This window comes from Engystomops pustulosus, chromosome 8 (assembly GCF_040894005.1).
Source record: "Engystomops pustulosus chromosome 8, aEngPut4.maternal, whole genome shotgun sequence".
In the NCBI taxonomy this organism is placed as follows: domain Eukaryota; kingdom Metazoa; phylum Chordata; class Amphibia; order Anura; family Leptodactylidae; genus Engystomops; species Engystomops pustulosus.
The window spans coordinates 98,004,478-98,030,583 of NC_092418.1; the positions used below are offsets into that span (position 1 = coordinate 98,004,478).

The window sequence follows — 26,106 nt, forward strand, 5'->3', positions numbered from 1 at the left end:
TTCATATTAAACGGTCAACACTGGAGGCAAGAAGTTCTAGAACCTGCAAGATAAGGCGTGGGGGGCGTCATACCTCAATGATCCCATTTCTATCCTGGTAGAATATTTTATCCCCCTCCCCCCATTCACACGATATAGTTGTTAGTCTGTGGAGTAGTCATCACTTCCGGAGCAGAGGCAGTCGTGGTAGGTGGAATATTGGCTTGGCCTCAGTATCCTGGCGCCTCGCACCTCAGTGAGGTTATTCATGTCAACGGTTCAGATAAATGCAACTGCTGTGCAGCCAGATGAGCGCCCCCTACAGCTGGGGGAACAAGGCTGAATAAAAGGTGGTCAGCAGAAGTTACAGGTTACACCACATGTAAAAAGGAAACAAAACAAGACATGTATATTGTAGCAAAAACAGTCACAGCTTTCAACATAAAAGAAAAAAGGCAAAATCATGATTGAGAGGTTCTTGAGAGCAGACTGGGTCTGTGAGGGATATGGTTTGTTACAGATTCCAGATTAGAAATTTTTTGCTTAAGTGCAACAAGTGAACAGAGGGCAAAAAGTGTGAGCGATACGTCAGGACCGCCGAGCACAGGCATGTTCTGAAGAAACAGACAAACCAACATTGAAGCACATAGGCAAGTGGAGGGACTTTATTTCATCAGGTCCTGCATAGGACGCCCATTTTAGTTTTTACACCCCTTCATCGTCCGAGTCATCTTCAGATGCTAAAAAAAAAAAAAATTAAGAAATCACAAACAATTTGATGTAGGCCCAACCATTGAGACCGCTGCAGCCCCAATCAATCTGAAGAATGCGATTCAAAGTCTTTCCAACATGTGGAGCAGCAGGATAAGCATGCCCCTTCCCAATCCAGGTAACAGTACAGGGCACTCAGGTATATCACACAGTGAATAGGAGATGCCCAAATGCTGTGCTCCCCAATTTTAAAAACTCCCATAATATTGAATAGGGCACAAGCTCAACCCGCTGCTCCATCCATCCAGGGGTGGTACCAAGTTTGCATTAAGGAAATCTACCATCAGAACACCGGACCGCTGTAAGCGTGGTCCTGAGCGCTATGTAGTATCAGTATGTGCCAATAAAGCTAGCGATTTTATGTCACTCCCACACCATATGCCGGCAGTGACTGCCAGGCTTCATGCGGCAGTCACCGCCTCCTCGGACCGCCCCCGTCATGAATACGAAGCATACAGTGGTCCGGCGTTCTGAGTGCTTTGTAGTGCAGTGTTTGCTAGTATATCGTATGTTCCAATAAAGCTAGTAGTTTAACTGGAGTAGGGCTATGGAGTCCCTTACTTTAGTACGCAGCTCCCTGAGCCAATATTTGGGTGACAGGTCCTATTTAAGGAATTGGCAAGGAGTTCATCTATGGAAGATGTAGATAACCTATAATTCCAGGTAGTAGAGAATTTTGGAGATATGATCTTTCATGGGCTAAACAATATATTATATCCTTCTAAGTATGCAGAATCATATAGAAACTTTGGATTCACTTCCTCTAGTGATCTACCAGTACATCCAACTTGACCTATACTTCTCCGTGGATACCCATCATTTCCCTTTATAATTGGGTTCACCTATAGTCCAGCTGGCTGATATTTTGTCGTGGATGGGGATTTAAAGGCATTGTTCACCTCCAGGAAATATTTGGTATGATTTGTATAAGGAAAAGTTATACAAGTTTCCAATATACCTTCTGTATCAATTCCTCTGTTTTCTGGATCTCTGCTTGCTGTTCTGCTATAGGACACTTTACTTCCAGTGGATAGAAATCTGTCCATCTGTGATGGACACGCATGTGCACAAATTGTTATTATCACACAGGAGTAGGAGAGGTGTGATAATGGCTTGTGCACCTGCCTGTCCATCATATGGACAGATTTCTATCCACTGGGAGTAAAAATAGAAGCTTTTATAGCAGGACAGAAAGCAGAGATCTAGAAAACTCAGAATTGATACAGAAAGTATATTGGAAAAATGTAGAACTTTTCCTTACACTAATCAAATCAAAATATTTGCTGAAAGTGCACAACCCCTTTAATACTTTGTAGAGATGCTGGATAGTCCCCAGTATGTATTCTTGTGTGGATGCACAGCAACACATTCGTCACAACTTAAATTGTCATGAGCAACTTTATATCCTAAATTAATAAGCAAAAAACACCTCATCTAAATCATATGGTTCTTGAGGTTGCAGCAACACATTCAGTTTTTCAAATGCAGTTTTTGAAGCTAAAAGCAGGTTTGGATCATAGTGGGAGATTACTTGAGGCTCTACTCTTCCTCTTATGTCCAAACCAGGAATGGAGTGAAAATAAAGTCTATCTGAAAAACTGAACGTGTGGATGCACCTTAAAAACAGGATCTTCCACTGAAGAGTACAGGCATGGCTCTGAACTTTTTTTATTGGAAGTCTAATCGGGCAAAGGTGCCCAGTACCAAGAGAACCAAAGCAGTGAGAAAGACAATCTGAACAGCGCCGAGTGCCAGTACCAGGCTGTGGAAGTGTGGCTTTGGATTTGGTACCACCAGTTACATGCAACTTACTCTCAAGATCTTCCATGTGGGCTTGAAGGGTCCTAGCGAGGTTAATAAACTGAAAAGACAAGAGCAAAGAGAATTAAAGGATATTTCCATTTTATGCAAGATGAAAAAGATTTTAATTCTCTGTAATTATAGTTATGTTCTGCATCTATATCCAGAGGGAGAGTCCTGGACTCCTGTTTCTACAGATGCCAGTGTCCCAGTAGATGGATGGATGGTATAACCCACTATATACTTATGTGAGCTATGACAACAGCTTAGATCTTAAATCAGAATATAAATCTGAGAGCACATTTTCTATTGGTCTAATACTCAAGAGCCATTTGGTGGTTTTGTAATCTAGTAATTGTGACTGCATTTAATGTCTTTTGAAGCATTTTTCTTCTAGGTTCCAAAATGTGGCTTTTTTGAAGTATTACCAGATTGTTTGCAATGTGCGCTTGCATCTCAGTCCCAACCCAAAGTCATAGCTTCAATTCCCCTTCATGGCTAAACTTCCAGTAACCAATAATCATCCACTCACTAATCCTTTATGTATAACATTTACACCCAATACACACTTAGGGGGTTGTTCCAAATGTCATTGCCATCCCTAGTCTTATGGTCTGATTGGCGGAAGTAATGGAAGTTGTGTTCTGGCACTACCATAGAATTGAATGGAGCAGCAGGATGTATAATCCTGCTCTGGTTAAAAATAATGTGTTAAACTGTAGAGGTCCAAGCTGTCATAATTCTAATTCATTCATAACAAAATCAAACTTTGTTGCAAATTAGTGCAACAAAGGGTTTGCCCCATCTTCAAAATAGAAATATTCCCCAGTCAAGAGACAACCCCTACTGCTGCCCTCAAGTCTCCACTAGACTTCAGAAAATTCTCTTTGCAGCCCATGATTTATCCAGATGAACCAATGCAAAAACTAAGACAAAACCCTACCACATGGAATCTAAAACCAAGCAGCAGAAGTAGATCTGATGGCAAATTCCTCTGCCTGGTTATTTGCCAATCCTAGCCCTGAACCTAATGCTTTGAAAACTTATATATGTAAACTAGCTGCAGAGGCATGGAGTAGCCACGTTGGCAAAGGCTATGCCACACCCCAATAGCCTTTGAAGTTCCACCTCCTAGTGCAAGGTCTTCTTCGTCGAGGCTGTTTGCAAGGTCCTGCTGCGCCACTGGCTTTCTGGCACGTGGTGCCGTGCCAAGTTGATAAAAGGCGTGTGCATAATGCAGACTGCACCCGAACTTCTCTTCTCAACCTGTCACAGTAGCATGTGCAGTAGCTTCCCCAGTAGCCTCTGCGGCTAATGCACATATTACTTTAATAAAGTTTGTAAAACATTAGGTTAGGAGCTAGGATTAGCCAGGCAGAAGGTAATCTACAATCAGATCTACTTCTGATGGTAGGTTTGCTTTATCAGGAACCTTTTACCAATTAGCATGAAAACTAAATTTTAAAAAATAAAAAAATTTAATATAAATAATTCTGACTCACTCTAACCCGAGTGTTTGCTTCATTTGCAGCTCCCAACATGTCAGAAAAGCGTTGTTCACATAGATGCAGTAAGACCACTAGATAGAGGCCGGAGCTGATAAATTCATATTCAGCCTAAAAGGGGAAATCGGAATTACAAGGATTACATTGAGTAAACCCACATTACAGAGCAGAACTTGCTGCTAAATAGCTTGTTATAGACAATTGGTCAGGAATTTCAAAGGCAGATTAAGAGCCTTTTACAGGATGACACCATGAGAAATCCTCTAGATCACTATATTGATGACCAGCACTTGTTTTGTTCATTTAGGGAAACCAGAACTCAAGACTTGAAAACTGCAGCCCAGGTCCTGATCACGTCACACTAAGGTTAGGAAACGCACAGCCGTGGGTAATTTGTGAATCACTTTTGTGACCCAACCATAATGCAGAGGATGGGACTTCAAGCATCAGAGTGATATATGATGCAAGGAGTCCCTGTTGCCCCAATGAACAGAGTGAAACCTAGTATCCAGCATCAGTGTGATATATGAAGTCCCATCCTCTGCACTGTGGTAGAGCTGACCAATGTGGGTTGGGTATTCGGTCCTTTGCAAACTAAACCCCTATAAGTATAAGTTCTGCAGACAAGTCACTCACCCTCTCGTTGGCATGGGCACGGTAGAGTTCTTGTATGTCAAAATCCTCCAAGTTCAAATTCAACTTCTCTTTACACAACTCGCATGTAGTTATCGTTTCTAAATTAGAACCTGAATAATACAGGAAAAACCCAAATACACAATCAAACTTGATACAACATACAGAGCCACAGACTCCTACAACTGGGTGAGGTCTAGTTATCCTACGTGTAACAAGGTGCATTAGATTATGGAGATCTATTGCCTAAAGCCAATGCAGTGAGTGATTTGGCAATAGTTCGTTGTACCAGCAAGTTCTGGTAATACTATCCTAAAAGTAAAGACAAACGAACTGTAAACTGTAACCCTGAGGTCTTTGCTTCAAAGTTCTACCCAAGTAATAAAATCTACAGCACAAATGGGATCCAGTACATGTAATCCAATCCTGTATCTCACACACTTCAGGGGGTCTCACCAGAATTGATCTTAGCGTGAAGCCATTTCTTCATACAATCCTGGTGAACATACTGCAGACTTCCTGAACATTTGCACGGCTCGATGAAGGGATTGCTGGGAGAAGTGACACCAGTCTGGCAGATTCTACACAAGTCACCATCTTCCTCTTCAGAGTCCTCCAGAAGAAGGCTAAAGAGACAGAAGTTAGTTATTGCTTTGCTGCTTATAGGTTACTACTTGAGGCTATACTGACTGCACAAACGCCTAACCAATCTCCTATACTGAGATGAAGTTAAAACCCAATATAGGCCGGTTTCACACAGACATTTGCAAGTCCGGACATGTATACAGAGAGAGGGGCGAATGCTGCACGACCGCTCTTACAGGAAGCGAGCGCCACCGTTTTCCCAGCATAATGGGCAATAAGTCCATCGAAATGGATGGACGTATTCCCATTGAAATGCATTGGGTCACATGCTACCCATACTGCAAAGATGCCAGAACGGCGCAGATCAGTGCCACACTGCCACCATTGCCATCTATAGGAATGTATATGCAGCCACATATACATCCCTACAGACTGCCTTCTACATATACCCTTTCGTGAGAATTTGTTCTATAGAAAGACCAGAGATATTTCCTTGATAGAAAACGACAGCAAGACCTTCGCTGTGTTCCCTTGTAGCCTATATATTTTTTCATAGTTTGGGGATATAAAGTGCTTCAAGTACATATTTATAAAGCTGTAGAAGTGCCACCAGGACTGGTGGAAAAAGGGAAAAAAATATATTCAACACCAATTAAAACTTAACCACTGGTAACAAAAGCACAACACACACAGCTCTGCTACAACCACTCACTGCTAGAACAATTAGTCTTCTGGCCCCATCCCCTAGAAGTATGAAAGGGTTTGAGGACCTTAGTGAAGCAGCATGTGGTCAGTCACAGGCTTCTTACATCACTAGGTCCTGCAAGTATTTCAGAGATCAGGTGAAAGGCTTGTCAACATTTCACTTCTGACTATAAGAGGCAGGCGCTTCTCAAGTTATTTTCTAGCTAAAAGGGGAGTCTTTAGCTGCTGTTTTTTTCCAGACTAACACAGAAAGTTTTTCAACACCCCCCCCCCCCCCTGCCATACTTGCCTTTCCTGAATTTTCTTAAGCTTCTCTGGATCCCTTGAGCTTTCAGTTTTTTCACTTTCTTGTCCATCACTTGTCCTACCTGAGGGAACAATGTCTACGGTTATCATGACATTGTCTGATAAGGAGCTCCCAAGTGCTGCTGGCACTGAGAAATGCAAGAAGGAGTTAGGAAGCATGCCTGATATGCCTGAATTTCTCCGACTGAAGAGAGACTCGGCTAGAGATGCCGCCTGGGCAGAGCCGCTCAAGGACTCAGGGGACAGAGGTGAAGTGTCAGAAGATGCACCCGCTCCCTGGACAGTCTGTACGTCGTCTAATGAAGTATCTTCTTGTGATGCCCTTCTGAAGAGACTGTGCACCCTACTAGAATCGGAGGTAGACGATGCCCTGAATGGTTCCTCTCTTCCTTCCCGTCTTCTCCTGGAAAATAGAGGCGTGCAGCGATTCCTTAAAGATGAAGGAAGCCACGAGCCAGAAGTCCTGGTCTCCGAATCTTCGGACCTATAGCTCTCAGCGTCGGAGTCAGAACTTTGATTTGGAGACACTGATGACAAGCCCCATCGGCGCCTTCTAAGAAACGCAAATCCCTGAGATTGTTCTGAAGGCCTAGTTTCAGGTGTGTCCGTATTGGCAGGTGTTGTAGCTACTGGTTGAGGAGAAGCGTTGGGTAAACTTGAATGTGCTTCTTCGGCTTCTGTTGACCTTCCGCTCAGGGAGTCTTGGCTAGATCGTCGAGAGAAGAAGGTGGAAGACATACTAGAAGCAAGGCGAGACAGCAGGTGCCTTGTTGTACGTCTGCCTTCAGTATCCGGATTCTGCTCGCTTGTAGACCTTGTAGGAGTGGGGGATACTCTTGTTGAAGTCCTTGGGGTTCCTTCATTTCTACTAGAAGTATGGCGGAAGTCCAGCAAGCTGTCTCTCTGCGGGGAGCGGAGGTCTCTGGAAGTGACTGTTCTTGAAGTCCTGCTGGAGTCTCGGAGCAATGAGGAACTCTGCGAAGGCAACTGGCGGCTGATAGGCGTGTTAAGTCGTACTGTGCTTAGGGAACTCTCTTTTGGTCTTGCGCCTTGTGCATATGAAGAAACTCTATCCTGAAGATCTACAAGACCAAAAAAAAAAAATATATATAAATTATGGCTTCTGATCCATTACCTACATAAAAGATCTTGCAACAATGTAATAGCGTGCAATAACAGAACCAAATACCATCAGTTTGCAAGGGCTTTACAGCCAGTTCCAACTCCAGTCCTGACCCTATATGAAGCGTAATAGGATCAATGACGTGCCTGTATTATGGTTAAAGGCTCAGCCTTCCAGGAGAAGTCAAAAATGCAAAAAAAGTTTCTACTTTGAAGGAAAAGGTTCTCTTGCATTTTTATCCTTCAGCAGAATCTACAGTCTGGACCCAGAACCTACAATAAGATGAATGCACTTACATGAAGGTGTTGAATCGCTATTTCTATGTACATAATCCATTAGTCCATGAGAAGAGGTGTCTGTCCGCCTTTCCCTCTCACTTGTGAGATCAGAATTAAGCATCAGAGAAGAAGTCCTCGGAAACCGCCCATACCTGCTTGGCGTGTCTGAAAATTAATGGGAATTGTGTTTTAATATTGCAACGTTTACATTGTAGAACATGCAAAAGTGTGCAAAACCAAAAACTGCTGAGCGCAGCACAAACATGACGCCAGACAGAGCCCAGGGCACAATGTCAGCTAAAGAGGGTGACAATTACCATCTTTTATGGGTCTGCTAACCTGCTGCTCCCTACTAGTTTAACACAATATCTTTCAATGATCAAATGTGCCCTCACCCACAGATATTAAAGAGGACCAGTCACTAGATTTTGACCACCCTAACTAACAATGTCTGCTGATAAAGGGTTACAAGTCCCCCCTATATCACCTAAATTATATGGTCAGTGAGGCCCAGTAACTTAGATACCAGAGAGGAGTCAGAAAAGCTAATTTGCATATCAGAAAAACCTCTGACTCTTCTCTCAGGCTGGCAGTGAACCCCGCCCCATAATGACTTACAGCTCTGTCTCCAATTCACTGCCCCGCCTCCTTGTACTTGGGGACCGTCTGTTAATATTCTACTACAGACAAAGCTCTATGTACAGATGGGAAATATTGTGTCATTTTTACACGGTGCCTTGCGTTACATTCATGACTTGTGACCAGTGACATTGCTATTTTTAGAAGGTTAAAAGGACCTGCAAACTGTACACCATGTATGATTTCATGAGATCACAGCAGCCCCCATGGAGGATGGAGAGTAGAAGTCCATGGAGGCTGCTGTGACTTCATGTGGTCCGATACATGCATGGGGCAAGTTTGCGGTTGTTAAGTTAAAGGACCTGAGAGGTCACATGACATGAACTGTGACCAGCAAGAAAGCATAAGGCATGGAGAGGAGTAGTTGGGAGGGGCCGACTTAGTAGAACACGCCCCCTCTGATTCCCAGGAATATAAGATAATAGGTGATTTATGTGGATGTAAGCGAAACAATTTTTAGGTAAAAGGGGGTCAGTCAGTGAATAGAGCTCTATAGGAACCAGTCACTGGCTGTGTATGTACAAATGTGGTGACAGGTTCCTTTAAGAGCTTTCAGACATATCAAGTCTCCAGTATGTACACGACTGGTCCCACAATTGCAGACCCTTATGGAGCCCTTTTTCATTGTTAATATGTGAATACTGCAAATAAAGCATTTGGTGCAAGAGGTTTACTTGCACCTAATGCTGTCTGTTACTTGGCTCTAGTCTATTCCTGACCTCTACCTTCTTCATAGACTATTCTTGTAACCTGCAATCTTCCATCTAGCTATGAAGAGAATGGAAGTTAAAGAAGGTTTCAGCCCAAGCAAGCCCTTACTGGGGCTCATACTGATCCGAAGCCCAATAACCAGAAGAACAGGGGTCAATAGAAAGTCCTCGGAATGTTACATATTTTTCTAAGATACAACATCCATTCCAAAACAGTTAAAGTGCTCATTTTAAAGTCATTTCTTGTAATACCTGTACTGGAAGTGTAGCTTGAACTGGTGCTTCTTACAGCCGACAGAGGCGTCCGTCCAGAATATGACAGCTTTGGTCTCTTAGAATCCCAGTCTTGCTGCTGACTGTGCAATCCTGAGTAAGTGCTCTGAGACCTCTCCAAGGGGTCATACCAAGAAGGCTGAGACGATGTGGTTGCTGTGGACTGAATGGGGAAACAAGTCACATCAGTGATTTCAGGTGGAACTAGAAGCCACAGTATACATGTTACAGATGGAAGCGGATGTTCCTGCAGTACACAGGTGAACAGTGAGTCTAGAAGTCTCTGCTGTGCGTCATAATGTACATGATGTCACAATGACATCAGATGACGTCCGGACATGGATTGTGTGAGGACCACGAACCCGGCAAATGTCAGACGATGGCTGCAACACACAAGAGCAATCAGGCAACTTCTCCCCTGACCAATGTAGTGGACCAAAGTAATCCACATATTTCAGTGACCACAAACTAGCCAAGTACATGTAATATTAACTAGGACACTTGTTAATAAGAAGTTTTAGTAGTGATCTCATCCAGGGCTGCAAACCTACAGGTACTACACATCGCTCTCGTCTCTGCTCCACCAAGTCTTTTCCCTTTGCTTTATGAGGAATCCCTTTTTTACGGATCACCATCCATTTAGAAGGCATAATACGCGTGAATGTGTTTGGTTCGTGAAACCTGCACCGCATGGTTTTAAGGGACCGACCTGTGCAGAGGATGGGACTCCCACAAAATAGCATCAAAAGGAAATAAAAATTTCTGTACAACGCTGAGGTTTGAAGACAGATCCTTCCATCATACATAATAACCATGTTTGGCGTCCCATCCCCGGCATAGTGTTCGGTTCTTGAAATCCGGCCAGCGTAGTGTCGGTTTCACGGACCAAGCATATTTGCATTTTTTTATCCTTACATGGATGGTCATTATTTAAAAGACTCTGTATTGCCATTGCCAAGGGAATGTAGTGTACATGAGTCAAAAAGTTTTCCTCCAGTGAGATCAGCTGTTTAATCGACACATCTGTAGGAGGCCACATTCAGGTGGCCGTGTCCTCCCGTGGTGTAGCACGCAGCATGGAAGAGGAGGGAGGTGGAGTGAGCTCCTCGCCCCTCTCCACAGAAAGGCTAGCGTCTGATGAAAATACACCAAAATAAAGGCAGTGTCCCACAAGTAGCATCACGGATGACGTCGGGTGCTAAGGACCTTAATGGGGGCCGCAATCTCACTGCGAACAGGCGTGAGAATAAGCCCTTAGGTCTCCTGTACAATGTAGGGCTAAAAGCAACAAGTGTGAGGTCAGTCATTCACCGTTAATAAAATGGCTCTCATGTCCAAGAAAAAAAATAAATTAAAAATTTGTGTGCATGAGGCCCTATATCCCAGTTCAGAGTGGCCGTCTTATCTGATCCGCTTTTCCGCATTGTAGATAGCATTGATCAGGGATAATGGGCTACTGATACAATCTAACGTATAGTATAGCTGCATCTCAGGGTGTTGCAAGTTTCTGAGTCACAGTATAGGGGGCCCGGGCAGATTTTGGATCGTATACGAGTACTGAAAGATTCCTCATTCAGGAAACAGTTCAGATGATGTAGTGAATACAAAACTAATCTCATGGACATCATAACCTTGTCCTCACAAAGTTCTTGTAGCGCAAACCTTTGGATTGTAAAATATGCTCAATGGAAAAAGACAGAATATCAGGAAATAAAATAACCAGTTCTGTGACACTTACAATTCTACTCCTGTTTGCCAAGTAACTACTAGATATCGGGAGGTCATAGGTCCCCGAGCAGCGCTGGTAACTTGGGGAAGGGTTCTTCCAGGAAGGCTCCAGGCTATCCCTCTCCCTTATACTCCAGTCTCTGCTTGAGGTCCGCAATGTGCTTGAATCCTGGATAACAAGAGTCACACGTTACATTTCAGGAGACTTCATATGGGAAGGAAAGATCAGGATGTATAAAGATGTCAAGATCTGGCAGGTTTTGAAAAGGCAGGGAAGAAAAAAAACCTCGATCTATAAGACCATTCATTGCTATTTCGGTCGTTTGCAGAACTGACAAAAATAAACGTTCTTGTCAAAGGAATGAGAAGCATGAAGTGCGCTCCTGTACCTACACGTAGGCCAAGGAGATCATTATGCAACTATTTCGGCTTTCAGAAAACTCAAGTTATGGAGAACTATATCTATAGAGTATAGCCTCCTGTGAGAGAAGAGGGGTACAAACGGTAGCAAGGAAACAAGTTTGGGAAAGCTTATAAAAATGCAGACACATCCTATTCATTTATACACTATAACCTCTAATCCTCAGCTGGAGAGTGGAGACGATCCATGTACAGACTTGGAGACCGTATAGCAGCTAAAGACCGGAGACTTTGCTCCATAATAAAGCTTTTTCTACGCAATGGGGGTAGTCTAAAGTTTGGACTGTCCGATGCTATAGAAGGGAGAAATAAAGCCGTGTAAACTTAGGGTTGGGGTATAGGCTGCATTTGAATGGGGTTTTCCAAAGTATAGTTATCCCCCATGCACAGGGCTGCTGGGACCCCCACTCTAAGGACAGGGGTCCGATTTTAAACTAAATGGTTGCAAAAAAAAGCCTGCACCCTGCCAGTCAATTTTGTGGAAGTGATGAAGATTTGCTCAGCCCAAAACGGATTGCTCCCTTACACAAGATTTGGGCTTCTCCTGCTGATACTCAGTGTAAATGGGACCCCCCCTCCCCCATGATCTGGAGAGGTAGGTGTCCCCAGCAGTCAGATCCTCACTGATCAGTTATCCACAATAACTTATAGCTTATATACATGAACAACCCCTTTAAGTGTGCCAGGTGGAACAACTGCAGAAGCCAAAATTGCATCGCCTGTAAGTCACCAAGTCTTGGAAGCTAAAAGCCATCAGGGAAGGCAAGAACCAGAACCACGACACTTATGATTTCTCCATAATATACATTTCCCCCGTCACCTATACAGTGCCAGCTGCCAAGTGGAGAACAAAACCGCCTTCAAATTTGGAAGTTTGGAGATAAAATCTTTGTTTTAGTCTGCAGAGAAAATATGCAGAATTGGAGTAAAGTTCTTGTGCTCGGGCCAAGACTTTCCCAGCAGCGAATGTTCTGCCTCCCAAATAGTTGTAGCCTTAAATCACAATGTCTATAGGGCTTCAGTAATAAAGATCATGACCGTCCCAGTGCTCATTTACCAGATAACAAGATGCAGTGAAAATGTGTGAAAAGGGAAAATTAGTTACAAATGCTGCAGTCAGTAAAGTGTTTTAAGGGCCATAACTTCCTTTTTTTGTTCAATACCGTTAACTTTTTTTAAACTGTCCCTATGTGTCACAAAAAAAAAAAAAAACGTATAAAGTTACAAAAACTTGAGAAAAATATATTTATAATGGTCATTTTGAGTTAATTTGAAAACTGAAAAAATATGTTCTATACATTACAAAAGACAATTCTGTATAAATATTTTTTTTAAACTGGGGAATATTAATGTTTATTGTTTATTTATCAGTGGGTGGTCAGGGACAAATTAAAGGTGAAACTATGTTACACTACGTGGTCAATAACTGTACATACATGTAACATTGGGGGTGGAGCAGTTTTACCAAATGTGGTTTTTTAATGCAAAAAGGACACCTGGTGTTACATGATCCCAAAATACACCCCTGACTTGCAATGCCTGTAGGTGGGGTCTGGCAGACAAAATTTCTAGTAATGGCAAAGTGAAGCATCGCCTCTGGGATATACAGTACAACATGTCATAGGTGTATACATTTATGCTAAACATGCGCATACCCATACCCCATCCTATACCTAACCTTGCAATATGCCATCAGAAAAACATTTGACAGGAAGTGCATTAGGCTTGCAAACCCCATTCCAACTACTCCAAAAAACAATTAAAGGGGTTGTCCACTTTCAGCAGCAATTGATTTTGTTTTGTATAGTAAAAACAGATCTACGATTTAATATACTTTAATATTCCTCACAGTTTTCTAGATCTCCACTTGCTGTTAGGAAGCTTTGTGGTTTATTTTCTGTGGGTACAAGTCTGACCATGATCATGTGACATCACAGCTTTGATCACTGATAACAACATGCCCAGGGATACAATGTGCCGTGCACCCGTGGGGCATCCCATGCCCAGGGATACAACGCGCCGTGCACCCGTGGGGCATCCCATGCCCAGGGATACAATGTGCCGTGCACCCGTGGGGCATCCCATGCCCAGGGCCCAGTTATTATCCACAGGAAGTAAACAATGAAGCTTCCAATAGGATGACAGCAAACAGATCTATAAAAACAGAGGAATTGATACAGAAAGTATGTGAGTAGAATTTTTAATTTCAAAGACGATATCAAGTAAGCTATTCGCTGAAAGTGGATCTGTTGCAGCAAATTTAGGTCATCACACCAAGGTCAGGGACGATTTGCAGTCCCAACAAACGGCATAACACAGGACATTTAAATAAGGCTTAACAGAACTAATAGGAAGGAACAAAAAAACAAAAACACACATACAAGTAACATGCTACTAGAATCATTACTATACATTTGATGGAAGATTCGTTAAAGAAAAGGATAACTGGATCCTTGTAAGACCAGCGTAGAAGTAATTTGTACAGGTGAAGACTAGAAGGTGGAGAAGACGACTTACCTTGTAGGTCTCTCAGAAGACATGGCGGCTGCTCCTGATTATATGACATGAATTGGTATCTTTCAGTACAGCGCTTTATACTTTCCACACTGATGGAGAAACCAATTCATCCTTTGGAGCCTGTGGAGGGCCATAAACTTAGGGCTGTTACACTGCACCGAGCGGAAAGAGTCGCAGTCTCAATTACCTGACCTGTTTTTACCAAGAACACAATAAGAGAAACCAATTCTGTGTGTATTCTGACCTAGAGACACAACAAGCCAAACACCACGACTAGAGCGAAGAGCAAAACTTTAAGGCTACATTCACACGGCCGTTGGAGTGGGGGGGTATATACTGCCGCCATATATACGTCCCCCACTGGCCGGCATTGGGCGCACGGAGCTCTACAGCACAGTTCCGTTCCCGGGGAAAAGATAACACATGACCCATCTTTTCCCGTATTACGGAGCCGTGCAACTCTTTGGAGAGTGGAGCGGGTGAGCACCGCTCCTCTTCTCCCGTGCGCCGACATGTGCCTGCTGTGCTATGGTACGGCGGCAACACATTTGTCTGAATGTAGCTTAAGCCAATGGGAAGTGAACAATTATTTATATGACGACAAGTCAGAAGGATTTTAAAAGCAAAAGATCAATTTACAGAAACCAGCGAGTTTAGCCATGGGCACAGGAGGGAATTAGATCAAGCTGAATATTTTTTTTTTTTTTTTTTACCAAGGGTGGCTATGGTCACCAGACATCATTTAGGGACAGCTCACGTTTTGATTGTTGCATGTCCTGGTGCAAAAGAGACCTATTAATTGAATAAGGGTGATGCAACACGTCAAGTTTTTGGACAGTTTTAAAGCATGCGTTTTCAGTCCGTTTAAAACAGTGATGGCTAACCTATGACACGCGTGTCAGTGCTGACACGTAGCCATTTTCACTGACACACGGCTGCCTGAGAGTTAAGTTTCAACCTACATGATCAGGTGCAGGCTGAGAGATTGCACTGAGCTTCCGGCACTCCTCCCTCCTCCCCCGGGCCGGCCCCTCCCCATGTGTGAGCTTTGCCTAGTGTCTCCAGTCAGCACAGGTATCCGCATGGGGCACAGCAGGAGAGGTGACCCGGCCATACACCCAGGAGGCTCCTCTGCAGCTCCTGATAGTTGTGGTGGGGGGAGGATGGCAGCACAGTCAGAGGTCACATCGCTGCTACCTTGTGTGATGTCCCAGCAGCTGCCAACTCTACACTGACCATCTCCACAGCAGGGGCAAGGGAGGACAACCACTCATCATATAGTAAGTAAGGTCAGTGCACTGTATGATAGAAGACAGTCATCAGGGCTTGTGTGTCAGTTTTGTGATGTACAAGCCCAGACATTGCGAATCTTTTGCTCCTCACACCTTCTCCATGCCAAGAGGGCATGAGGGAGATGCAGACAACAGCGACTGCGCCCTCGCTATAACCTGTGAACTTTCATGACAGAAAGTTCACAGGTTACTAAGCATTTCCACACCTGTCTGATTGTAACCGATCTAGTACAATGTGCGATTTGCACGTAGTAATAGATGATTGGGAAAATCCCCCTATACTGCCATACTGTAGAATGGCAGTACATGGTAGGATCAATCAGACAACCTACGGTTAAAGTACCCTAGAAGTTAAATAGTATACATATTTGTTATTTAAACTATAAATATCAAAAAATTATGTTTTTTTTGTCAAGGTGACACACCACCCGAGTTATGCTCGGTTTTTTGGCGAATTTTGACACACCAAGCTCAAAAGGTTGCCCATCACTGGTTTAAAAACACAGGTTTCGAATGTTAACCATGTGTTTGGCAGGTTTTAATCTGTTTCCCAGCTGCTTACACTTCTAGTAATGATGATAATTGGGTTAAAAGCAGCCAAACACAAGGTAAACTGTCAAAAAAGAGTTAAAATGAGTTTTTTTAAACAGACAGAAAACGCATGCTTTAAAAACTCTCCAAAAACGTTTGGCATCACCCTTAAGCTACATTCACACTAACGTATGGAGGACGTATATATGGCCGATATACATCCTCCATAGACGTCAATGGGCGCACGGCTCCCTACGGGAGCGGTATGGTGCGGCACCGTACCCGGAAAAAGATAGGACCCGTCCTAACTTTTGCCGTAATACGGCGCCGTGCACCATTACTTCCTATGGAGAGGGGCAGGGGTGAGCTGCGCTCACCTCCTCCTCTCCCCGTACACTGCCGTTGCCCTCTACGGTACGGGTGGGCAACGGCAGTGTGAATATAGCGTTTTTAAGCAGTCCATTAAAAAAAAAAAAAAAAAAAATGAATTTTTGGCCGTTTTCCATTTATCTTAATTAAGATAATTGGGGGGGAAAAAAAAAAACAACTCAAAAACGGATGCGTTAACGGACTGCTTAAAAAACGGCCTAAAGATGGGTTCAAAATGCCACGTGTTCCACCACTCTTTGGGATATAGGTGCTAAGGGTGCATTCACACAGGCATTTAAGGAACACTTTAAAAACGCAATGAATCAGCTGGAGAGATTTCCCTAATTAAATTGAGGTTTCATAGCTTTTTGAAACAGGTGTTAAACACCACGTGTGAATGCACCCTAAACGTGTTTTGATAACCTACGCTTCTACAGACATTATTCTGATCAGCAGTGGTGGCCATGTGAATTCATATCTATATTTTACCTTGGCTTAAGGTAGATGAAATTGTAGTTTAGGGCTTAGAGGATTAGGGGAAACAAAGGTTCCTACTAAACTTCTAACACTTCCTAGCCCCATCTAAACTAACTAGTATGCAAACTTTCAGCAAAGGCTACTGGGGTGTGGTATAACCTCCATGTTGTGGGAGCAAAGGCTACTCCACACCCCAGTAGCCTTTAGAAGACCTTTCAACCCCTCACACATGTGGAAATGAGCATACCACACTTAAGGGCTAGCCCCACGTTTATGGAGATATCAGTCCCGGTATCTGACCATTATAATGTCTGTTCTGTCAGAGGAGGAGCTGGAGGTGTGCGTTATGCTAATCTTCTCTCATACTGTCCAATCAGCAGCAGGCAGTGTCAGAGAAGCTGCTATAAACAGTGAGCTGGGATTTCTCTATGCTCGTCTAGAGGCTGTGTTCACACACATTCTGCAGACAAAAAAAAAAAAAATTGTGCAGTAAACGGAATGTACACGCAATGTAAATGCAAAACCATTGTGAAAGAAAATGCAGTGATATAGCAGTAACATTGCGTTTTCAGTATGATAACATGATTTTAAAGTATTTACATTACATTTACGGAACATGACATGTATGCGGCGTTTGCATCACAACATGTAAAATTGCGTTCTTGTAAACAGGGTGTAAACACAATGTTAACTGAATAATAGAATGTTAACATTGTATAAGCACAGCATAAAGATGTGCATAGCGAGATCACACACTGCCCGCCACTGATGAGACAGTATGAGAGAAGATTAGTACAACACATGACTCCAGCCCCTCCTCTCTGACAGGGCACAGATTACAATGGTCAAATACTGGGACTGATCTCTGAAATCCACCATCATTTGTCCACTGTGGAAGCCATCAAGTAAATCTTGGTGAAGGATGAAGGATTGTAAACCAAGTACATGACATACTGGGGTGTGCCCCCTCTGGCAGTATCTGCTCTTTAATCTTCTAATTGCATCATTTTATGTAAAAACCAGGGCATAAGAAGCTAAAAAGAAGAGCAGATCCTGCCAGAGGGGGCACACACCAGTATGCCAGTGTGCTTGGTTTGCAATCCTTCATTCTGGTGGTAGATGTACTTGCAGGTATCTCACAACAGATCAAGAGCCATTCCAAAGTTTTAAAGGACAATAATTCCAAAAATGTTGATGAAATTAAAGAATTATGAAAGTATGAAAGATTTCTCCAGGTTTACCTGAAAGTCGGAGTCATGTCTTAGTGAGCTGTCTCTAACGCGATAGGTTTCGCTATGGCCGCCTAACCTGCTGGTTCTCAGCATTCGAGCACTTATGGGAGAAGATGGGGACGGCTGGACAGTTATCCGCCGGGGCAGTCTTGATGGCTTGGGTTCCATTTTTGTGCCTAAAAGACAAAAAAAGAGAAATTCTACTAAAGAGGTGGACTACTAAATATTAGAAGCTGTGGCGGCCATGAAAGACCACCGACGTGACCGATTAGCAGGACGTCATTGCTAAAGTACAGACGGTCCCCTACTTAAGGACACATGACTTACAGATGACCCCTAGTAAAATATTGAGCGACATCCCTGGATGCTACTATAGTCCCAGGCTGCAATGATCAGCTGTAATGTGTCCAATGAAGCTTTATTCATAATCCTTGGTCCCATTACAACAAAAAAAATTTAGAAACTCCAAAGTTTTTTTTTTTGGTCTGGATCTACAATTATAAAAAAATATACAGTTTCGACTTGCATAAAAATTCAACTTGGGTTCCATAGGTTTGTTCTCATCTTATATATAACCCAGGGACTGCCTGTACTAGAGAGTTTCGGGAGATTTCATGGAGTACAAAGATTGAGCCAATTTTGTAGCAAATTACATCAATTCTGGAACTTTTATAACAAGGATGGTCCCCCATATATCCAGCTCTACAGCCCCATCTACGGGACACTTAGGGACTTTGTAGCTATGTTTTCAGTGGAGCAAGCTTTACTCTTTGGTTCCTCATCAGCATTTTTCTGACCCACTTTCCATATAACTGGATCCCAATACCGGCAAAAACACCACTGGAGGTAGTAGCCCCTGCAAAATCTCCCTGCACATACTAAAAAGCCGCCCACCTCATAAAATATTCACCCATTTACAAAAATATACCTGAAGCTCATGACGCTCACCGAGATCTAAACTTAGCAGACCTAGGACGAGTTATCTAGGACACTGGGAGAAAAACAGATACTGAGACGGCCGTGTCAGTTTCAGGTTGCCTTGTGCTGAACACGTTGCATCAGCTCTTGTAGGTAGCGGTCAGAGCGAGCTGCGGGGTTACAGCTTCCAAGGGGAGGAAGTTTTAGGATGTATATTACGCAGCGTCATCGCAGTTTATGGATTGGACGAGCTCACAGTCCGGGATGACAAAGATCAAGTGAATTTTTTTTAATTTACTGAACATAAACAGATCACGCTATAGGTTCACCTTAGGCCACACAAGGTAAAGAAACCTGGACCTCCATCGTCCAAAATATCAGGGCCTGCCCGGAATTAGAATGCACGGATGTAAATGTTACAGAGGATTCTGACCCATGACGTGGTGGCCATTATATCTCTTACTAAATGTCATCAGTTACACCGAGGAACTGAAATGTTACTTCCAGCCAGTCCCATCGGACACGCCGCTCTTGCCAAATTGGCATCACATTTTATCCTCTAGACTTAAGCAAACAAACGGCTGAAGAAGTTTATTTGGCAGATAAAGGGGCGAACGGAAAGAAATCCAATAGAACTTAGAAGTGGAGAAAGCCCATCACTTGGCGGCTGTAATCTGATCCTACTGTGAGCCAGCAGTACAACTTGGAAAACCAAGATGTATTTAACTGAGGTTTAGGCTTTCACACAGCCGTATGCTGGAAAAGAGGCGAGCGCTGCTCATAGATTCCCTCTTTATATTGAGTCATGGCGCTCAGCAGTAAACATGGGAATAGATATATCATGTTCCATCTTTTTCCTGTGCACGGTACGGTACAGTACAAGTGTGCACACCAAAGCGCGGCCAGGTAGCATAGCAATCTATTGGGATATTTAGGCTATACCCTATACGTCCCCACAACGTCCGTGTGAATTGGGCCCATCACAATTTTTCTTACATTTCCTTATACAACTAAATTATACTGAATACTGGAAAATGTAATTACATATTTCCCAGGATCCCCAAGTGGAGCATCAATGGTCGAGTCTCCATATCCAGAGCTCTCAATTCCCAGCCTTTATACCAATAAAGGAAAGGCGAGTTGGTAAGGAGGTGTATTTAGAGGTCAGTGTTGATCAGTAATCTAAGCTCAAACATTACATATGCCAACACAAACCTGAGATGCAAGAGCCGGGAAGGGGCCGATTGGACAAGCCAAGAGCCTTGTGGCTTATTAGCATCATTTTAAAAGTTGATTTTAGAAGAAAGGAAGCCATGGGTAACAAATACAAGATGATTAACAGTTTCATGGCGTTTGGTTTTGAAGGCAGATTTCCTTGAAGGTGCGATACTAATGTCCTCTCCCTCTTGTCCAAACAAGAGGTGTAGGCCCCTCCCTAGAGTTTTTCCAAGGCAAGTACAGAGCCCCTTTAAGTATAGGTGATCAATATCAACCTTTCCTTTTCTACAAGTTCTCATGAACTCGCTATAACCAGGTTAAATATGAAAGCAAGTAACAAAATGCACACCCTGTGTAGGTTGTACTAGGCATTTCAGCACAGATCCGCGGCCATGCATGAACATTACACTTGCATCACGTTTGCACTTGTGTAGAAGCCGTCTACACTAACACCCGAGTCTCCCTGCTCCCGAATCCCTACTCCTGTGTTTCCTGTTCAGACACCAAACCACCATCTTATTACAAAAGCCCCGACACAAAGTAACAAAATAAGTTACCGATACAAAAACCCTAAACAGATACAAAGTTCTCCCCGCGCCCTTGAACCCACAGCCCAGACACTAGACGTGAAGCTCTCGGCCCCCTAATGTTTAGGAAATTACCAGTATGAAGTCCCAGAGCAGATGTCTTCCTGAGCGTCTTGTTGGAGCAGGGTGACAGGATTGTCAGGAATGGGGCGGCGAGTTAAATATAAACACTTCCTGGTATGAGCAGGCGCACAGCTCCCTGTACTCCGGGTAGGGACAGGCGCTCGATCAGCCTCTGGACATTTGATCTCTCGCACCAGAAGCTTCAGAGCAAGAACAAACAGCTCATTCTCCTCCCTCAGGAAGAGGCTACACAGCACCCTACAACGGGGCTCACAGGCACTACTGCCCTCAGGGTGGTGTAACCCTGCACCCGCCCCTCCTATGGCGGGGGGGGGGGGGGGGGCAGTGAAAGGATTTCATGTAATGGATGTACAAAAAGACTAAATGTTCCAAACATTCTGTGATGTTACACAGCGATGCATCCTCAGATTGTAAGCTCTTGTGAGCAGGGCTCGCATCCTTACAAATATATAAAACTATATAAAGATTTATTATTAGTCCACAGTATTAAAAAAAAATTAAAAAACAAAACACACAAAACCCCAGACTCCCACCGCTTATTTCACAAGTCTACATATTAAAGAGGAAGGCAAGAATAAACGTTTGATGGTTTATAGTTTCCTGTAAACAGTGTAAACATAAGGGTAAAGAGGTAGAAAGCTGCTGCAGATGGAAGTTTTAGCTTCAGCCAGTCACTTTCCTAGAAGGAGCCATCTCCTTCTCATATGTCACAGCTCATCCCCTCCCCCCTCCTCCCTGTACAATGACCTCTATATAGATAACACTGACCCATCATTACATCACTACTGACAATAGATGATGTCACAGCTTATCTCCTCCCCCTCCCTGTACAATGACCTCTATATACATAACACTGACCCATCATTACATCACCACTGACAATAGATGATGTCACAGCTTATCTCCTCCTCCCTGTACAATGACCTCTATATAGATAACACTGACCCATCATTACATCACTACTGACAATACTGGTTTAATCAACGACAAAGTCCACCAGGTCAGGACAACATGCACAGGGTGATTGACAAGAGTCTGTGCAGCACTTCACTCCCAATTTTACCACTAGTGCAAGATGACCTCAGATTTTCTAATGTGTATTTTTCAACACTATAGGGGTTATTTGCCGGTTATAAAACATAGCCGCTTTCTTCCAAAAACAGTACCTCTCCAGCCCATTGTGTTGCAACCAGCATAAGCCATAGTCAGGAGCGGCACTGTTTCTGGAGGAACGCAGCCATGTCACCAACCGGACAACCACATTAACCATGCTGCCTTCACAGTTACAGGGCACAAGTGCACTGCTAATGTCACAGCCAAGGCTGTGCTGGGTTTAACAAGACCCCATAGCATTGTTGTTCTGTCTATGGACAGCCAGAAATACAGGAGGGTGCAGAGCAGGGTGAAGGTTAGAAAAACAATAACAAACAAGACACACATGCTTATCCCGCTGTCTGGCTGTTCAGGCAGCTTAAAATGGGTTGCCTGGTTCCTCGCCTGCCTGTTGCACTCCCCAATGATCCAAAACTGATCATTGATCAGCAATGACGTATCAAACTCCAGATCACATTGTTCCCCTCCCAGGAACAGGCATGTCATGTCATCAGGGTCAAGCTGCCGAACTGAAGAGATCCAGCCCCCTGAGTCACAGCACTTTGTCCAAAGTTGCTAAACAGCGTTTGGAGATTTCTCAATTCAAAACAAACTGGCGGCAGAATCTGCAACTGGATTCCAACTCTTGGTCGAAAACCCAAAATGTTTGACTTTATGCTCTAACCAAGAGTAAGAGCATCACATCAAACATTTTTGGCTTTGGAGAATTCTTTAGTAAGTGGAAGCAACAGACAGGCAAAAAAAAACTCAATTTCAGTACTTTGAGTTTGATTTCTTAAGATAGCCCCTTTAAGTCACAGGTTAGGTAATAACCTGCTGGTTGATTGGGTACACTGTGGTGGGATCATGAGAACCCGCAAATGGAAACAAAAAAAAAAAAAAAAAAAATAGCTGGTCGTAAATTTGTGCTGCCGCTATAGTCATCTTTATCCGTATTTACTAACCAGTCACCTAAATAGCGATTGGAGCGGTAGCGCAGGTTTGATTTCAGGCTCCATTAATTCAGGGTACAGTGAACCTCACTTTCTCTGTTCAGCAAGTCAACCCCCATCCTGCAGGATCCCAAATTTTAGGCTGACATAATATACAACTTTTAGAACGTAACCACACGTTCCATTTGGATTGCTTTAGAAACTCAATCTAGCCGGAGCAGGGATGGGCTTGGCCAGATCTCATATGCGTTTCCACCAAAACGCCTGCGACTGCTAACACAGCAGATTTTGCTTATTTTTACATACAAAACAGGTGGGGCCCAATACTGATTGCACGTGTTAATGTTAAAACGCAAATGTGATGGAACCAAGCCCCTTCGTGGTTGGGTTGCATTACTAAACACAATCCAGACAGAACAGGCGATTGCAGCATCAGGAGCACTTATGTTCCAAAAAGCTTTGGAAGTCTGTATTAATTGTGTACCCCATAAATTACAAGCTCCGATATTTAAGCCTATAGATATCATTCCTATACATCTAAAATAGTTTCATCTTACAACCAAATTACAAAAACACAAGAAACAATCAAATACATAAATATACACGTTCAAGTCGACATCCCCTGTGAAGTTTTGCAAAAGTTTTTAGAAAGGAAACATGGCCGCCATCACACCCCATGTAGGAAGTTACAGAACTTGCAAAATTACTTAAAACACAAACAAAAAATTGCAACCACACCCTGTCGACTGTAGGGGCGGCCATATTGATCGTTACATCTGGATCTAGAAAAGTTGTGTGATAGAACTTTATTAGTTAATAGAAAAGCTGGGTGACAACTGATGACATAAAAGTCATATCTACATAAAACATGCATAAACGCCTATATCCTCCATACAGAACTATAGTAAAGCTATGTGACAAGCACATGAAAGTGCGATGTAGAGGAATCCATATTGTTGTCACTACGAACAGAAAGTAAGACTTGACAGATAAGAAAATCACTTGTATTGATTATTTTTTGTTGATTGATAACCACCCCCATGAGAGAAGAGTGGAACAGTCCAGGTCTCAGTAACAGCCACAGCTGGTTTAGCCTAAATAGAGGAAGAAGGGGGAGGGGTGCTCTGGTATAGACTCCTGTCACCATGAGGTAAACAGGAGCTCTGCAGAAGACTCACAAATTGCAAAAACACGACATTAAAGTCTGCTGCACCCCGTAGACCCCGAAATAAACCCCCCCACCCAACATTTCCCAAACAACATATGTCACCCACCTCGACCCGTCCTGAAGGAAAAAAATAAAATGGCGTCTTCGTTTTATTGTGTACGGGCCCCGACACGCCGGTCAGCTGACTCTTTCTTGATTTCTCACCGCCTTCTCCTTCTTAGCACACGTCCTGTCGTCCTGTCAAAGCCGGGCAAAGTGAGCTCTAATCCGCCATGATTGTTACTGGCAAGTACCCGGAAGTGAGAAGGACGCTCCATCCTAATCCTCTCATAATTGTAGGTGTAATACGTAACTATGTCCCCAGAGGTAACTTTCCTCCCCAGAGGTGTTACTACAGATGAAAGTCATAATACGACCATATATTGTACAAAGGAAACAAGTATCTGACAGGATTTTGTCTCCTGTGTGGGATAAGCGTAGTCATGGGGACAGGGAAGCCGCTTATCCATGATCTCTATCAACTCATCATATATTTTGGGTCACAATATGTGCACAGCTTGGTGGACTGTGGCCACAACATCATGGCAGCTAAAAAATGGGCACTTTTACAACTTGATGCGTCTTTGTTTTGATATTGTGACCAGTCATGGCTGTGTTTTATCCGTCAGCGTCTTAGGCCGCGGTCACACGTATCGCTAGACGTCCGTTCATAACGCGATGCTAGCGCACAGGGGGTGGTCCTCGTCCCGAACGCACATGCGTTTCCATAGAAACGCATGCGATTGGCTTATCAATCGCATGCGTTTCCCTGGAAACACATGTGCGTTCAGGCCGAGGACCTCCCCCTGTGTCCTAGCATCGCGTTATGAACGGACGTCTAGCGATACGTGTGACCACGACCTTATTTCCACCCAAAACGCTGATCACATCACATTTTTGGCCTGGTGACACACGTGGCGTTTTTGTTGCGTTTGAACTGCTTTTTTCCAATGTTTGCTTACATTTGCGTTTTTTAAAAACGCAATGGCAGATGTACGGTAATAGCAGGCAGCTATGTTTCTTGGAATTTGTAAAAAAGCAGTCAACTTCCTGGCGTGTAATCAAAACGCAGACCGCAAACGCATGCGTTCTCAAAAACACAACCGCTTTGAAAAACACAATGAGATCGCACCTCAAAAAGCGCAGACAGAAAAAAATGCAATGGAGAAGACGCCAAGTTAAGACACTTTAACCTAAAACCCAGCGAAAAAGCCAATATGCAAATATGATAAGTTTTTCAAGGATGCAAAAACGCAATGAAAAAAAAACTAATGAAACGCATGCAGTCGTTAACCACACAATGCATAACACCAGGAGAATACGTGATCGGGCGATCCTTACTCTTCTTGTATTTGTATTGTGTTTCTTAACCTAATGCAAACACAAAGGGGCTTATTTACTAAGGCTTGCGGATCGCACTTTCGTCAGGCTGTTCGTCGTTTCGGATTTGCGCATCTGTGACAGGGAATGCGCTGGGATTGTGTCACATCGGTTTTTGGCGCAGCGGCGCCGGCTTTCATGCAACAGAAATCAGGGGCGTGCCGTCGGACAATCCAACTGATTCGGACTGAGCGCGGGATTTAACTTTAAAATTGTGTCATAAGACAATGCACTTACATGCACCAGGAAGAAGAAGGTGAACTCTGTCGGATCTGAGCGGGGAAGCGACACATGCAGGATCTCGGGCGCATGATCTTAGTGAATCACAGCACAGGGCATTATAGACGGACAATGGACTTTCGGTGAACTCAGTCGGTGAATGATCAAAATTTGATGCCAAAGACCATAAGCTTGAGTTATGTTACTACTATCAATTTGTGAGGAGGTAGAGACCATGTGACCCTTGTTATTTTAAGGCAGTGTAAAAGCACTGCTTCCTGGTCCCCCTGATCGAGTGATGGAGGGGACAAGTTAGTAATAATAATCTTTATTTATATTGCACCATCATAGTCCTTGGTGCTTTACAAATCATAGGGGACGTATACACTTATAATATTACATTACTGAGTACAAGCAGTCATATTGAAGAGTGAGGGCCTTGCTCACAAGAGCTTACAGTCTATGAGGATGTAGGGAGTGACACAAGAGCTTACAGTCTATGAGGATGTAGGGAGTGACACAAGAGCTTACAGTCTATGAGGATGAGGGGGTGACACAAGAGCTTACAGTCTATG

The 26,106-nt window shown here is 43.5% G+C and overlaps 2 protein-coding genes across 5 annotated transcripts in view; one reads left to right on the forward strand and one right to left on the reverse strand.

Annotated features, from left to right (window-relative positions):
* Positions 1-681: 681 nt before the first annotated feature.
* Positions 682-24,139, reverse strand: MARCHF7 (membrane associated ring-CH-type finger 7). 3 transcript variants are annotated; one of them, XM_072121940.1, is made up of 12 exons: positions 20,672-20,818; positions 17,883-18,049; positions 11,046-11,204; positions 9,287-9,470; positions 7,704-7,850; positions 6,446-7,366; positions 6,268-6,346; positions 5,145-5,314; positions 4,692-4,801; positions 4,053-4,166; positions 2,563-2,611; positions 682-719 (listed from the first exon to the last, which is right to left on the reverse strand). In XM_072121940.1, exons 2-12 carry the CDS (start codon positions 18,039-18,041, stop codon positions 685-687), a joined length of 2,127 nt encoding a protein of 708 aa, XP_071978041.1. In that variant the 5' UTR covers positions 18,042-18,049; positions 20,672-20,818; the 3' UTR covers positions 682-684. The 3 variants fall into 3 exon arrangements, with proteins under 3 accessions (XP_071978041.1, XP_071978040.1, XP_071978039.1); XM_072121939.1 differs by lacking the exon at positions 20,672-20,818 and adding an exon at positions 24,000-24,139 and having other exon boundaries at positions 6,268-7,366; XM_072121938.1 differs by having other exon boundaries at positions 6,268-7,366.
* BAZ2B (bromodomain adjacent to zinc finger domain 2B) overlaps positions 24,138-26,106 on the forward strand; it is a 270,525-nt gene continuing 268,556 nt past the window's right edge. The window contains exon 1 of one of the 2 annotated variants that reach the window (XM_072121914.1): positions 24,138-24,228. The gene's annotated coding sequence lies outside the window, so the exon portion shown is untranslated. The remainder of the gene's footprint in view (positions 24,229-26,106) is intronic. The other variant, XM_072121912.1, reaches the window with a different exon arrangement.

Excerpts from the sequence above, each read along its gene's own strand:
- MARCHF7 (XM_072121939.1), bottom strand. The coding sequence starts at position 18,041 with ATGGAACCCAAGCCATCAAGACTGCCCCGGCGGATAACTGTCCAGCCG. Across the intron at positions 11,205-17,882 it reads GACATGACTCCGACTTTCAG|GATTCAAGCACATTGCGGAC; the intron begins GTAAACCTGGAG and ends CTTGTTATCCAG. Across the intron at positions 9,471-11,045 it reads TGGCAAACAGGAGTAGAATT|TCCACAGCAACCACATCGTC; the intron begins GTAAGTGTCACA and ends TTCCCCATTCAG.